We start from the raw sequence: 15,911 nt of genomic DNA, 5'->3' as shown, positions 1-15,911 counted from the left end.
AGAGCGCATTTCGGCTTTGCAAGGATAACAGTGCAGGTACTCTGGGGGAGCTGCCAAGGCCACCGCACACCGCAGGGCCTCTGTGGACGGTGGGTGAAGGGACAGGACCTCACCCGCGGCTCTTGTTCCAGATGACTCCTCGTCTGAGAGCGGCAGCGGCAACGGCTCTTCTACCCTGAACCCATCCACTTCGAGCAGCACCCAGGGTGATCCCACCTTCCCCGAGATGAATGGTAACGGAGCTGCAGCCCCCATGGACTTCACTGCTGCTGCTGAGGACCAGCCCATTAACCTGTGTGAGAAGCTCGCTCCCGGTGCAACCCTGGGCACACCGTCCTACCCCTCAGATGGCTGCGGCACTGACGGGCTGCGGAGCCGCGTCAAGTATGGGGTAAAGAGCACCCCTGAGGTGTGTGGGCCGCAGGCTGTGTGCTCTGGGATGCTGGGAGGCTGGAGTCATACATGCTGTAGTAGAGCTGGGACTGAGGCAGGGCAGTATTTGTGGTCCCTTTACCATGATTTCCTAGAGCCGTACTAGACAGGCAGATGGCTGAAGGTGCCTGCCCCAAATAGGTCTTACTACACTGACAAGTGTTCATCTGTGAAATGGGTCTGATGATTCCTGCTTTGATAGAGAAGTGGCAGGTAATGTGTGTTCCTGTGGCTCATTCCCTTCCCCAGAACACAGTCTGCTGTAAAGAATAGCAGCAAGTGGCACATTTGTGACAGAGAACTGTAAGACATTGCTGAGCACGAGAGTCGTACCTGTAACTCCACTACTCAGAGTTTGCCTGAAGCAGGAGCAGTGCAGTTGAAAGCCAACCTGGGCTACATAGAGAGTTTAAGGTCAGGACAGCCCAAGCTACCATAATAATAAGACCTAAAGAATAAAAAATTAAAAACCTTACAAAGGGTCCAGTTGTTAAAGGTGATCTGAATGTGGTCCCCCAAGCTTGCATAAAGGTGGAAGAAAAGAACCGACTGCACAGTTACCCTTTGACCTCACATGCACGCACCATGGCTTGTACCCTCCTTCCCCTCTACACACACCTTGTGAAATGGCAGCACAGACCTCATGCCGCATGGCTAATCTGTCTGCCTGTCCCCATTTTTCAGATGATGCAGAAAAGGGGTGTGGAATTTCTCTCCTGACCAAGCAGATATGGGTATAGGGGTGGGTAAAGTGGGTCCTCTATCATGGCCCATAATTCCACACAGTCTCCTGACAGGTGCCAGCTCTCCAGGGGCACCTCCTCACCTCTGCCCCTCTGAACCCATATGCCTACTGTCTACAGACTCTTCTGCCCTGGTCTGTCTCTTTTTTAGGGTGAGATGGGACACATGCTCAGGATATGACCTAAAGGGATAGGATGGAGTTGGTGCCATGTGTGTAGCATAGTCCATGGGGGATCAGCCCAAAAGTAGGTACAGAGACCAGACAGAGCAGCTGTCCCAGGGTGGAGACAAATTTGGCTCAGTAGAGCCCTCAACTCACTTGCTACCATGGCCATACAGTGGCACAGAGGAAGGCACTGAGGGCTCCTGACAGCTTTCTTACTCTGCTCTGGCCCTGGCAGAGGATTCAACTAAAGAATCGCTTGCAGATTTCACTCATCCAGAGCCAGCTAGTAGCTAGCCCTATGCCCTGTAGATGTTTTGACCCCAGGCTGTTATTCTGGAGAGCTGGAGTTCTGCCCCTTAAGTCTTTGTGGGCGAAAGGGGTCTGAGGGCCAGAGGCACCAGGCCACATGTCTCTGTTGAGTTGTTCCTCAGGAAGCACCAGGTCCTTCTAGGCCAGGCAGTGGCTACATCACTGTGCCTGACCAACTGCATGTTCTCCTGGGTCCAACTTACCCACTACATGTCAGTGTCCTTGAGAGAAGAGATGCTGAAGTCAGGGCATGCCACAAATGCAGACTTTAAAAAGCAAATGACAGCAGTTCAGAGCCAGGGTGCTGAGGGTAGGAAGGTATTATGGAGCTGGGTCACAAGGGGCAACCTCGTAGCTGGGAAGCAGGAGAAAGCAGAAGCCCTAGTCCAAGGAGAAACAGGCAGACGGTGAAGGCTGAGAAAACCCAGAAGCCCAAATAGATCCTGGCACACAGAAGGGGCTGGCTCAAGGGAATCTTTTTTTGTGTCCTTCCCATAATATGACCAGTCCTAGAACGAACACTACCAACCAAGGAAGCAGCTTCCACCTTTGCCTGCAGTGTGACTGGGGAAGGATTTGTGTGGGAGCCCAGTGCTTAAGTCCTTCCCCATTCAAAACTGGGCCACAGCAGGCTGGCTCTACTCTCTCCCTTCTTGAACACCTGTTTTCCCAGGCTTCAGATCAATCTCTTGGGAGATAGGCAGAAACAGCCTGGCCTGGGAGCTGGGGACGGCACCCTGCTTTGTGGCCCTACTGCCTTGGCTGGCTCCCTTTCCCAGCCCATCTGCTCCTCCCCGATAGACTGCACATTTGCTGCTCTGGTGACAGTTCACTTGTTAACTCAAGGCTGCAGTCCCCTGGGGATCCAGGAGGAACCCTGGAAGCCCAAACACATCCTGGCACATAGGAGAGGCTGGCTGATTGCAATCTTTTCTGGTGTCCTTCCCTCAACGTGGCAGATCCTGATGTGGGTACTGCCACCGAGGGAGCGGCTCCGACACTTTACCCATTGCCTCTAAGAGGCAAGGCCCTTGTGTGCTATTTCAGTCGGGCCTCCAGACACTGAGGGCAGAACTGTTGCTCTCAGCTCACAGTGGGAAGTAGGGTTAGCTTGCTGAGGATCTTCAGGACCTGTGGTGGGGACCTGGGTGAGCTCACCTACCTGGTCCCCAAGCTTACCACGGGAGACCAAGCTGGCAACCACCTGATTTGTCGCTGCTTCTTGCCTGGTTTCAGTCGCCCCCCTACAGCTCTGGGAGCTATGATTCCATCAAGACCGAGGTCAGTGGCTGTCCTGAGGACCTAACAGTGGGCCGGGCCCCCGCAGCAGATGACGACGACGATGACCATGATGACCATGAGGACAATGACAAGATGAATGACTCAGAGGGCATGGACCCTGAGCGGCTCAAGGCCTTCAATGTGAGCACCAGGCAGGGCTGGTGGGACACGGATGGGTCTAAGGCAGGGCCAGCCCCCTCCCATGGCCTGTGTCTCCCCAGATGTTCGTGCGGCTATTCGTGGATGAGAACCTGGACCGAATGGTACCCATTTCCAAGCAGCCCAAGGAGAAGATCCAGGCCATCATTGAGTCATGCAGCCGGCAATTTCCTGAGTTCCAGGAGCGGGCTCGCAAGCGCATTCGCACATACCTCAAGTCCTGCCGCCGCATGAAGAAGAATGGCATGGAGATGGTGAGCGCCTCCTCCTGGCCACCCTGGTTTGTGGCACTGTCACTGTCCTCCAGACCCCTTACCCCAACTTCCTGGTAGGGCTGTTTCACAAATGAGAAAAACAGGCTGTTAGTCAGGTGCTGGAGCCCAAACCCCTGCTTTGCCATCCCCTGACCAGGACCCTTCAGCTCAAACCCCAGCACTGTCTGTTCTGCCTGCAGACCAGACCCACTCCTCCACACCTGACCTCAGCTATGGCAGAGAACATCCTAGCAGCTGCCTGTGAGAGCGAGACGAGAAAGGCAGCTAAGAGGATGCGCCTGGAGATCTACCAGTCCTCACAAGTATGTGCTCATGCTGGCTACGTGGAAGGGGGTCTCACCCATGGGTGGACAGGGAGGTTGGAGGGCAGCTATCATGTAGCCTACAAGTACAGCACTGTGGTGGGCAGAAAGGATGGAGAGAGGAGGGTGCCAAGAGGTGCTAAGACCAAGAGGACTTAGTCACTAAGGATTGCAGACCTGTCGGAAGGAAGGCTGACTGGGCATGGAAGTGCTTACCTATAATCCCAGCACTAAGAGACTGACACAAGGAGATCACAGGTTCTAGGCCCCCACAGAGAGGATCTTTTACATTAAGTAGAAACAACCTAGTATGTCCATAGAGAGATGTAATCAGGAGCGAGATCCCTGGGGCAAAGTGCCCAGGGAGAGAGAAACAACAGGATACCCCAGGCCAAATCCCATCAGTGGGTCCCAGGAAACAGGCTCTTCCTAATTCATGACAGTGACCAGGCTTGCTGTTTCCTGCGTTCTCTCCTCTGTAGGAAGAACCCATAGCCCTGGATAAGCAGCACTCTCGGGACTCCACAGCCATCACCCATTCCACCTACTCACTGCCAGCCTCTGCCTACTCCCAGGACCCTGTGTACGTCAATGGTGGCCTCAATTATAGCTACCGTGGCTATGGGTCCTTGAGCAGCAATCTGCAGCCCTCCGCTTCCCTCCAGACAGGAAATCACAGTAATGGTAAGTAGGGGTCGGGCCTGGTGTCCAGAGCAGTGTCTAGCTTGTTCTACCCAATAGCCCTTTGGAAGAGCGAGGCAATGGCTCAGCTCCTCCGTTAGTAGCCAGTCTTTAGATGAGGTCAGGAAAACCTGGGCTCCGTTTTCATCACCAATGGTAATTCCTTCTGCCAGTAACTACAAATGCACCTCTCTGGTTCCACTCCCTAAAAGTCCCCTGTGAGTTGGCAGCAGAGCCAGGATCTGGCCCAGCCTTAGCCACTCCACCCATGGCGCCCCCATCTAAGTCATCTGGGTAATGGTTAAACATTGAGTTGGTTCTTCTGCTCCATGCCTAAACTAGGCAGCTTTACAAGTGCTTCCCAGGATCTATAGATCTGCTATAGGTGCCACACCGAGGTGGGGGAAGGAGGGGGAATAAGACTGACAACTCCTGCACCTTCTGAGGCATGAGGGATTCTGTCTCACGTGGGAGCAGATTGGGCATCAGGATCTTCTCTAGCAGGGGCAACAGGGAGAGAATGGCCAGGGGCTACTAGGCTTTGGTAGGGTTTGAAGTTGACAGGCTTTAAGCATAGAAGGGCTGTGACCTGTGCCTGGCCTACATCATCTTGTTCTGTCCAACCCTGTGATGAGAATGTTTTCAGGAACAGGGCAGGAGGCAGAGGCAGTGTGCCGCCATGTTATTTAGGGGCCAAGGAGTGAAGGAAATTGAAGACATCAAGCTGTGGCCTTAAGGGGGCAGGCAGAAGAAAAAGCAGTTTGCTGGTGGGCAAGCTCTGGGGTGAGGAGACCCCTGACCGTTCCCGAGTCACAAGGGAGTAGGCCGCTTCCTAGCCATTGAAGAAAGGCCAGACCATCTCCACCCACCCCTTGCTCCATCTTGCATGCTTACTGTGCCCCACAACTGGGAAGGAAGTGCTCATGTCTGCAAGGTCCCTGCCTAGGCTTAGCCTCTCATCCCTTCTAATGCATCTTAACCTAAAATAAGAGGCTGTCTGGCCTAATCCCTAGAGCTAGGCCAGAATAGTGCGCAGCAGGTGTGGAATGGCTGTTCCAGAGCCACTCTCCTTCCAGTCCCTTTGCTAGAGTTGAGTGTCGGGATTAGGAAGGCAGGAATGCTCTGGAACACTAGTACCAAGTGGCTATGGAGGAAGGTGTGACCTGGGGCTGAGACATGTTCAGACAGCAGCACATGGTAAACTTTTACCTGGTACATGCAGTATGGCCTGTCTTGGCAGCACAGCTGTGGTGGCTCCCTGGCCTCTCCTGAGTATGTGGGTCCTGAAAGCCATGAGCAACGACTAGAACTGAGATCAGGAGGCAGCTGTCTGCCCTATGAATCTCATCTCTGAACATGCTGGTGGTTCCTTAGAGATGGCTAGGACTGAGATCTGGCCATTTTCCTCCTTGCTAGGAACAGCCTTTTTCTGTGAGCACTGGTGCCTTCAGCAGCTGGGGGAAGATAAGCAGTAGCTTCTGTGTCACAGAGCCATCCCTCCCACTGTCCTGCCCAGTCACAGCCTTTCATGTGATTGTTTGCTTCAGCTTGGACCCTACAACAGCTCTGCTAATGGCTGATCCTCCCTGCTTTGCTCATGTTGTCACTAGGAGATAGAAATGGAGCTTCAGATAAAATCGGACCCCACCCCTCTGGCCTGGGGTGCTCAGCGGCTTGTGCCCACACTAGCCCACTAGGGGCCACTAGCAACCTGAGAGTGCAGCTGTACCAGAGCCTGCCCAGAGAAACGGATCAGGGACTAAAGGGATGGAGAGCTCTCTAAGCAGCAGTGAACAGTGAGCTGGGATCTGGGGATAGAGAGGAAAAAAGAAACCTGGGGCCACCTCTGACAGTGACAGGTGGCCTTTGTTACCCCCAGGCATTGCCTAGATCAGAAGCAGGCAGAGAAAATCAAACCTATTTCATCCCCTCTGAGTCTGCAATTGGGATATCCAGAAGCTAGCAGAAGCTACCACCATGGAAGCCATTTACCTGCTGTGCTTTGTTTTTGTCGTACACATCTCTTCTTCCTCCCATATTTGACTGTAACAGACTTAACTATTCTGTATCTCAATTCCAAGAACATTGTTATTTATTTTTTTGTGGTGCTAAAAATTGAAGCCAGGGCAGTTACTTTACCCACTGAGCTATACCCCTAGCCCCAAGGAGACTTTTTTTTTTTTTGCAAACTATCTAAATTCTCCAGTCAGAGGGGAAAAATAACTGTTTACAGACTGTCCAATCAGGGGTTGGAGAGATGGCTCAGCAGTTTTAAGAGCACTAGATGCTCTTCCATAAGACCTGGTTCAATTCCTAGCACCCACATGGCAGCTCACAACTGTCTGTAACTCCAGGTCCAGGAGATCTGGCACCCTCACACAGGCATACATGCAAACACCAATATACATAAAAATTTAAAAAATTAAAAACCAACAACAAACTGTCCACCCACAGAGGCCAACTTCTTTTCCCAATAAAGGAGCTGTGCCGACTTTCTTTAGTGACAGTTGTTTCCACAATTTGTCCTTAGATATTACTTCTAGTGTAGATGGTCTCCAAAGACAAGGTTTTGTCCATCTCTAATACAGCCATATAAGTGCAGCAACGAACAAGCCTAGCCATCAAAACCAACAGGGAAGTAGGGACATGCTAATGACCCGGAACAACATATACTCCTGTATATAGCCTCCAGGTTGAAGGATGTGGGCAGGGGGCTTAGAGGAAGAATGGGCAATAGCCAGGAAAATGAACTACCGCGGCAAGGGGTCACCAAGGGCATGGCCTCTCATTCCTCAGTTCTCTTCATTGCTCGTTTTTCTTGATAAATACCTACAACAAGGCCTTTCAAGCTCCAGTCAGTTCCATGTCTACTGGGAGTCTATTTCAGAAGCCCCAGGCCTGCCGAGAAGCCTCTCCTGGTAGGCACTGCAGCTAGTTCTTTGGAAAGTGGAAAATCCTGCTGGGCTCTGTCTGTGCTTCCCCAAGCTTCATGGACGCTCCTGTTCCCCAGAGGCACCTTCTTGCTTTGCTTTAGAATCAGAAGCTTGAAGAGGTTGAGAAATTGCCCATGAGTTGGCAGAGAAAAACTTGAGTGCACGCCTGGCTGAATTCCAGTGCTGGCAGCTTGCTCCATGGAGCTCCTAATGGGGCACAGAGGTGGCTTGTAGCCCCCTCTCCCCAGGGGTTTTAAGAGCTTGGGTTTTTTGTTGTTTTTTTTTTTTTTTGGGGGGGGTTCTTTCTTTTCTGTTTTTTTTTTTTCTTTGTTTCCTGCCAAGGTCAGCCAGTAGAGGACAGACAGACAGCAGACTATTTTGTCCTCCTCTGTGCCCTTCTGTCCCAAGAGTATCAGCCTCCTCACTTGGGACAGTGATACTCCTCAGAGGAAGAAGAGCTGAGGTGCTGAGGCAAAGTAAACCATGCCTGTCTTCTAGCCACAAGCACCTGTAAACCCTCTAGGGGCAGGTGGTTCACTACCTCTCCAAACTGGGATGGTGGCTGTTCTGTAGTCTCCCCTCTCAGCCTTCTTCTGGAGAAAGGGCATATCCACCCTACTGTCTCCCCTCCCCCAAAATGCCAACAACTTTCTCACAGCGCCAGTAGCACAGTTCCTTCCTGGACTGTTATTCCTGTCCTAACCTTGACTACCACCTGGAGAGGGGCAGGGCTCAGGAGGTAATGGGAGATGGTTCACCTTCATTGTCTCAAGCTGCCTCTTCCTTACCTGGGCCCCGAGCTGGGATGCATGTCTGGTGGAGTCCTCAGAAAGTAGTGAAAGGCACAGGCAGAGGAGGCAGGGAGCTAGGTTGGAACCCTGTTGTGCCTGATGCCAAAGCCTGTGTTCTTGATGCATGCCTCCTCATTCCATTGTTCGTCTGCCATGTGATTTGGGGTAGAACTCTCCACCTCCCTTTTGTCAACCTGTCATATGGTTGTCCCTATTGTCAACCTGTCATATGGTTGACAATAAAGCTTAACCTAGAACCCTCATCATGTCAAAACGCCATCCTAAATACTGGGAATATACCCATTGGGGAAATAGACCAGGGCTTCCAGTTCTATGCCCAGGTGCAGATAGGGGCTTCGGCTTCCTCTAAACTTTAAACTCTAAATCATCTTTCCCTCTCTACAGGGCCCACAGACCTCAGCATGAAAGGTGGGGCCTCTACCCCCACTCCTCCCACATCTACCCCTTCCAGCAACAGCACCAGCAGGACCATGCCCACAGCCCAGCTTAGCCCCACAGAGATCAGCGCTGTGAGGCAGCTCATCGCAGGCTATCGAGAGTCTGCAGCCTTCCTGCTGCGTTCTGCAGATGAACTGGAAAACCTCATTTTACAGCAGAACTGACCCCGATGGCCCCCAAGAGTGCACGACGCCAGGGAAAGGAGGCTGTCCTAGCCTGGACCCAGCTCCCTGCCTCACCAGTTGGTACACTGTTTTCTGAAGGAGGTGGGATCCAAAAGAGCTGTTTCTAGCTGCACTCCAAGCATCTGAGACTTTGGGCACAAGGACACTTTTTTTTTTTTTTTTTTTTTTTTTTTTTTTTTTTTTTTTAATTTCACCACATGGGTGCTCTGACCTGCTTGGAAAGAGGCCAGTGGGGCAGCTCTAAAAGGGTTGAAGCTCCCCTGAAAAGGCACCGGGGCTGCAGCTCTATTTAGAATCACCTTTGTGGACCCTGATGTTAGAACCCCCAATAATTACCTTTCAAGTCTTAGGTGAGCAGAATTGCATATTTATTGAGAAGAGCAAAAGTGGACCCTTTTTCTCTCCCCTTAGTAATTTATTTTTCTGAAATGGATTCTTTTGTGTTTGTACAGATTGCCAGTCTATGTCTGTCTGATCAGAAGGATGTATCCCTGTACCTAACATTCCATATCACTACACTGATAGGAGCTGGGGGCCAGCAGAGTTGGGTGCCAGCTCACTGTCCTGAGTGCCCAGCATACCCTTGGGAAGGCCACCACACCCCACTAGGCTGTCTTGTCGCAGATCCCAGTGCCACCACAGGGACACTGCCAAACAGAGGGACCTCACCCACACTCACTATAAACAAAAGCAGCCACCCATCCAACAGAGTCCCAGTCACACGGTCACCTGTACTCTACCTCACACTCCAGCGTGGGCTTTTCCAGGATGTGCTCCAGGTGTGTTCTGAATGGCTGTCTCCCCAACTCCCACACTATGTATCTATCTGCTGGGAGGTAAATCAGACCCAGAGGGGCTTAGCCCTTCAAACCAGCAGCTTGCGATTGCCTGGGTTCTTGGAGATGCTTGACAGGATAGAATGCTGGGAGATGGTCAAGGACCCAGGTCTTATGAACACAGGTCCTTCCCAGCCCCCAGATTACCTGCTAGAGGGGCCATTCCCTTAGGGCCACTTCTCTTGTCAAGCATCTGTATGCCCAAGGGTGGATTACAGTTCCCACCCCTCACCTCATGATGGGAGTAAAGGGACCAGATCGTCGTGGAAGTGGAGAACTACTTGCATTCTCCTAGGACCAAACTTCCTTCTGGAAAGGCCTGTCCTGTAAGAAACCCAGTCTCTGGAGTGTGACAAGGGACAAGAAAAAGCTGACCTAGTTTCCTTCCTCCCTGACAGGCACTTCCTCTTGCTCTGTGCAATACCTACCAGTGCTGCTAAAACCAGGGATTCACCCAGACCTCAGCAGGCCAGGGGGCCTCTCCCTCAACACTCCGTAGCCATGACAGCAGCACTCTGCTGCCTGCCCCTGCCTAGAGCTGGCAGAAGCCCTGTTGCCTTTCTTCCCTTAGAGCAAGGAGGCCTCAAAGGAGCCAGGGCTGAGTGGACACTAAGATAACCACAAAAAGCCACTCTTGGTCCCAGACCGAGGGCCCCTTCCCAAACTGGTCTATGGCAGGAACTGCTTGTGGCAGTCTGACAGACTACCCCTCAAACAGGTAGGCAGGCAGTGCCAGTGCAGATGCCCTACCTGTTCAGATTCAGGGCTGTAAGGCAGGGCTCCCCACCCTGCACACTTCCACACTGGGGTTAACTGTGGTCTTTCACACAGCCTACAATGCCTCCCCAGTCACACCACCTCTGCCTTCATGTGCCCGCTCACCAGGCCTCTGGACTGGGCCAGGACACCTGAGCCCCCTTCGTACAGCACAAGCTCCAGTGCCCAAGCCTCCCCACAGCTGGCCAAACGTGCCCAGTTCCCACCTGCTCAGTAGGACTCCTGGATGTTTGAATTTGTGTAAATATTTATTTTTGTGTGTGAATACTACAAAGTAATCAGTAGATCTTTTGCAAAATGTTACCCCAGGCAATTTGTGAAAATATTGATGTTGAAAATTGGCAGAGACAATCGCCGCCCTAGAATTTCTGTTATCAATTGCTTACCATGTTGTGTCTGCTCCCAGAGGCAGCACCCAAGTGAGATACAAATGGCTTGCATTTTTGGAAGAAGACAGGAGACAAGAGACTAGGCAGGGGCTCCTCCCTCTAACCCCCACAGGACACATCTGTAAGAACGAGCATAATCTATATCTAAGTGGTGTTTTCTCGCTGCAAGCAGTCTTGACCAGCCACCAGCAGCCTGCTCCCAGAGCATGGTGCAAGCGTAGGTTCCATGTGTTTTGCTTTCAAGAGAAATAGAACCAGTGCCGGTGCTGATGGTTTCTAGAGAGACAGTGGATGCTGGCATGCTGACCTGGGCTTCTTCCCAGAGAAGAGGTCCCTAAAGCCTCAGAGCAGCCATATCAGGAGCAAGTTAGTGTGGACACAGGATTCCATTACCTAGTTCAGTCAGGGAACTTGTTTTCCTTTTGTTTTAAAAGATGCAGCTTCAAGCCCTCCCTTCCTGACTTGGGCCTGCCTTTTCCCAGGAGGAGCTTCCCACAGCCTTGTCCTACAGCCACTTCAGTGTGATGGAAGCCTCAGGGCACAAAGTAATCATGGGTGATCTTAAGTCACAGTGGAAATGCCAGTGTAGGGTATATCAATCCCAGAGTCCTTGCAGGGCAGAACCCTGAAGGTGTCGAGAGAAGCGGTGGATGACCTGTTAGACAGTGATAGTGCACATGACCCATCTGAAAGGATTTTTTTCTCTCACCACTCAACAAATGGACAGTTTATTCCCAAGAACGGTGTTAGAGAGGGGCAGGCAGGGCCAGGAGGATCTTAGAGGACTTTGAATGGGTAGAACCCATCTGTCCCTCCCTATTTCTCAAGGGCCACAAATGACTCCACAGGTGGTTATAGGATTAACTACCAGTTCATTCTCAAAATGCTGCTTTGAACTCAGAGGGTTGATACTTTTAATTTGTAATTTTTTGTAAAACTTTTTACAAGATAGTAAAGTATTTCACCAGAATACCAGTTTCAATCCGTCCGTGGTCTGATTTTTATATAATTTAGTGGTGCTTTAGAGACTTTGTTTTGTTGTTTCTGAGCGCAACAGCTCAATCCTCTCTTGCCTGTATCTACCTAAGACCAATGTGAACCTTTGTATTTTGCTCCTAATTTTGGACTCAGTGGAAGTGTACTGTTTACATGTACAGATGCCCCATCCCTGTGTTTTCTGCAAGCCGCGCACGCTCGAGGAGGAAGATTGCACCTCACTAGCTCATCTGCTTAGCAAAGCCACAAAACAAAACCTCTCACTTTGTACCCGTTTCCACCTAAAAACAAAAACCTTCACCATCTGGAACTCAGATTTGCCAACACATTGTGCCTGGTAGATGCCGGTGCCTCTATCATGTGTCCCTTAGGAATCATGGCAGCACCTCCTGCCAGCTGGGTTGGGGATAGCACACAGAAGAGACATTAATATAGGACATTACTGCCCAGCTCTGGAAGGACATTCTTCTCTGGGCAGCAGGCAATATGAAGGTCAAGAGGGCTCAGGGGCCTTCAGGAGCCAGCCAGGCAGGACGTAGGGACAACGCACGAGGCCATCAATCTGCTGGCATGGCTGAGACACTTTGGAAGAGCATGAGTTCCATGTAAGGTGAGACTGTGACTTTGAGTGCAGATGACACAAGCACTTCAGGGGAGGGTCAGGGGCTCCCAGACAGTACGCATAAGGCACTTACTGCAAGCAGTGGATGGCACCAACTTTTAAAGGTGACTTTATTAATCAATGGTTTCACCGCTAAATTATATTTTTACAGATATGCACCTATGCAACTTAATGTGGCTCTTCTAAGCAGGTGAGGGCCTCCTCCTCAATGCTCTATAACGTGTTTGTGTTCTGTATGGTGAGTTTCCCAGTAAATGTGGCTTAATACTTTAATTCTTAGGATGTGTCTTTCTACGTGATGCAGCTACTAAATTCTGTTTTGTTTGTGGAATGACTAGCACAGGCCGACACCCTCTTTCCCTTACTTACCAGAAGACCAATGAGCTGTTAATGAGCGGTTATCTCCATGGTATTACTGCTAAATGCACTGATGTCATAAGTATGTGGACTCCTTTTCCTTTTGAGACTGTATATCATATACCAGACTGAATCTACTTAATAAACACTGAACAACAAACCCAACACTGAGCTTCAACTGTGTCCCACCAGCAGCGGCAGCACTGCCACCCAGTACTGGTCCTTCCGAATCTAGTTTGGAAACATCTTCTTACGAATAGAGTTCACTTTTTCCTACCCAACAATTGGTTCACAGACATTTTCAATAGGTTACAAATAAGCCTGCAATTTCATTTTGGCACCTAGCATTTTAGAGGAGAAAGTACTCCTCTAGGGTGCCACCCATCAGGTGCCCGGCACTGGTGGCAGGTCTCCTAAGATGCAATCAAGTTTCAGTCACCTGACAACCCTTTGGAGACTGTGCCGCAGAGGTATACTGTGTGTCACACCTTGCCTAAGTTCAGTCATCAACCAAGCAAGAATTTGGTTGCGGGGCTGGAGAGATGGCTCAGAGGTTAAGAACACTGACTGCTCTCCCAGAGGCCCTGAGTTCAATTCCCAGCAACCACATGGTGGCTCACAACCATCTGTAATGAGATTCAATGCCCTCTTCTGGTGTGGCTGAAGACAGCTATAGTGTTACTCATGTACATTAAATGAATAAATTAAAAAAAATTGGCTGTAGCTGTGTGATAATGACACCTGTGCCCTATCCTCTTGGCCTGGTGTCCGGCCAACTGACCAAATCTAAGCTGCTACAGCAGCTGCTAAGAGCCTGGAAAACTAGTTCTGAACATTCAGTAGCTGACATCCAAGTCTAGGCAAAACTCGAGTTCTACCTTGAAAGAAAACAAAAGGCTACTTCCCCTAGCATTGATTGGCATAGTTTTCACCTTACTGGTGGTCATCTGGCCATTTAGGTTAAGCTTTTAGGAAACATTACAGGAAAATGGCTGGGAATAAGTTGATTATCATGAGTTTGAAAGAAAAAATTGAATTCAAACTATATACACACACATACAGGCTTACAAATGCCAGTTTTTTTTTTTTTGTTTGTTTGTTTTTAAAGACAGGGTCTCTACAGAGCCCTAGCTGTCCTAGAACTTATTATGTAGATGAGTCTGGACTCTAATATACAGAGATCTGCCTGTCTCTGTCTCCTGAGTGCTGAGATTCAAGTTGATCCACCATGCCTGGTTACATTATTAGTTATACATAACCTCAAGCAAAAATTCTGTAAAACAGCCAACTGCTCATATTAAAGGCTGAGAATGAGCTGTCTGCAGCCCTCACTGTGCACCTGATCTGAACGTATGTGGTTAGGTATGGGGGTCGAGGGCCAGCAAGTCCTCAGTAATGCCAAGAAAAGTTTCCATCCTGCCAAAACTATTGCTAAGATCCACTCAAGGACCACAAAAGCCCCACAGCTGTCACACACCAGGATCGCGTGGACACTAGCAGCTTTTCAAGCCATCAGAAAACACTTACCTCTTCAGTGAGGCTGTATGGAACACTGGAACCCCAGGGACCTGGCTGGAGGACAGAATGCTGGATTGTTCCTCTTGCTTAAGGTGATGCTTTCAGATCATTGCTGTTAATAGTTGACACAAAACACCATCAACTGGGAAATGTCATCTTAAAGCACTGACAAGTTCACTCAACAATACTGGCAAACCTCCCCTTTATCCAGTAAGGGAAAACACATCTCTTGTCCTTTTAAATCATTTGACATGTCCTAGAGGCATGAGCTGAGGATGTGACACACTAAAGGGCTAGCTTAGCATGCACAAAGCCTTGGGTTGAATCCCCAGTACCACGTAAAACCAGGTGCAGTTCAGGTCTAGCACCTGGAAAGTAGAGGCAGGATCAAACCTGGGATATCTGAGACAGTATTAAAAAAAAAAAAACAGTAGGCAGGGCATGCCTTTAATCCCAGCACTTAGAAGACAGAGGAATCTCTGAGTTCACAGCTAGCCTGATCTACATAGTAAATTCCTGGTCATACAGAGGGTCTTTATACAAGACCCTATCTTAAAAATAAAAAAACAATGACCCACTGCCCGCAAAAAAACAAAAAAAACAAAAAAACAAACCACCACCATACTGGGAAAACCTAGTACCAAATCTAAACCAATAGTATAAACAATCAAAACCAGTCTTTGTGAATGTCTATCTCCCTCCATCTTTTTTATGAATTCAGATTTTAGGCTTACCTTTTAGGAAGTATTACATGAAGCACTTGGTTCTGTCAAGAGCTTGTGTGCATTCTGACAGTATGCAGCAGATGTACTTCTTAGGAGTGTCTTCAGAATGGTGAATATCCACCTATTGAGGCAAGGCAGCACCCCAATAGTACTGTGCCATAAAATCTTGTGCCAGGCTTTCAAATTGATGTAATGGAAACAAGAACCATAAGTACTGTCCAATTTGGGGTACAAGTAGCAATCTCTTGGTCACAGAGCTTCACCTTCTATAGTTTACAACAGCACCATTACTAACCTAAGGGAAACTGGTATTATTAATGTGTACACAGGCCCAGTCCTTTTCCTGTTTCATCAAGAGCATGTTTGATGTCAAACTGACCTCGTGCTTCCCTTGTTCCTTATTGGTCTTGTAAGCACTGCACTCAGTAGCTGTAGAGTGGGGCTGAAAACCAAGTGTCACCTCACAGCCTGCCTGGAACCCCCACCTCAGCACAGCCCACAGACCTGCATCCTAAGCTCCCTCTGGGGCAAGGGTGACACAAGGCAGCAGCTACTCCCAAGTTAAAGTCTTAAGTCTGTGAAGCTATTATTCCTGGCCTAGCCTACTTCCTAGGTGGCAAGTGTACCAATCACTCCATGTCGGTGCAACTAGCACCCATTTGAACAAGACAGTGACAGGCAGTGCCCAAGCCGAGAGTGGCACAAGATGTAGCCTGTACTCTTAACCACTGCCGAATTCTGACTTAGAACCAATTCAAGTGGCAAGATGCTGTCCCCGGCCAAGGCTCTAAGCATATGAAGACATGACGACAGTTTGATGTGGCAACACGTGGGGAAATGAGAGAAATCTTCCCCAGCAGGAGCTTGAATCATCCAACACAAATACTCAACAGCAGCCCTTCAAAACTTCTTGCTCACAAGTGCCCATAAGGTCTTCTCCCACTTACAGGAGCTACACTTTGGATCACTTCCAT

General features: G+C 49.8%; 1 protein-coding gene and 1 long non-coding RNA gene across 5 annotated transcripts in view; one reads left to right on the top strand and one right to left on the bottom strand.

The window, feature by feature from the left end:
* Nol4l (nucleolar protein 4 like) overlaps positions 1-12,859 on the top strand; it is a 119,893-nt gene extending 107,034 nt beyond the window's left edge. For 3 of the 4 annotated variants that reach the window (XM_034495149.2, XM_076930017.1, XM_034495150.2), the window contains 6 exons: positions 132-409; positions 2,888-3,073; positions 3,154-3,345; positions 3,546-3,668; positions 4,151-4,352; positions 8,479-12,859. In XM_034495149.2, the coding sequence (XP_034351040.1) occupies positions 132-409; positions 2,888-3,073; positions 3,154-3,345; positions 3,546-3,668; positions 4,151-4,352; positions 8,479-8,696 (1,199 nt within the window). In that variant the 3' untranslated portion in view covers positions 8,697-12,859. The remainder of the gene's footprint in view (positions 1-131; positions 410-2,887; positions 3,074-3,153; positions 3,346-3,545; positions 3,669-4,150; positions 4,353-8,478) is intronic. The other variant, XM_076930016.1, reaches the window with a different exon arrangement.
* On the bottom strand, positions 3,348-15,562 carry LOC143441472 (uncharacterized). Its single transcript, XR_013108915.1, has 3 exons — positions 14,947-15,562; positions 14,222-14,324; positions 3,348-3,425 (listed from the first exon to the last, which is right to left on the bottom strand). It is a non-coding gene; the product is annotated as an uncharacterized LOC143441472 (long non-coding RNA).
* Between the last annotated feature and the right edge of the window lie 349 nt (positions 15,563-15,911).

This window comes from Arvicanthis niloticus, chromosome 2 (assembly GCF_011762505.2).
Source record: "Arvicanthis niloticus isolate mArvNil1 chromosome 2, mArvNil1.pat.X, whole genome shotgun sequence".
NCBI classification, from domain to species: domain Eukaryota; kingdom Metazoa; phylum Chordata; class Mammalia; order Rodentia; family Muridae; genus Arvicanthis; species Arvicanthis niloticus.
The sequence above is the reverse complement of the archived record's forward strand: the minus strand, read 5'-3'. Positions and strand labels throughout refer to the sequence as shown.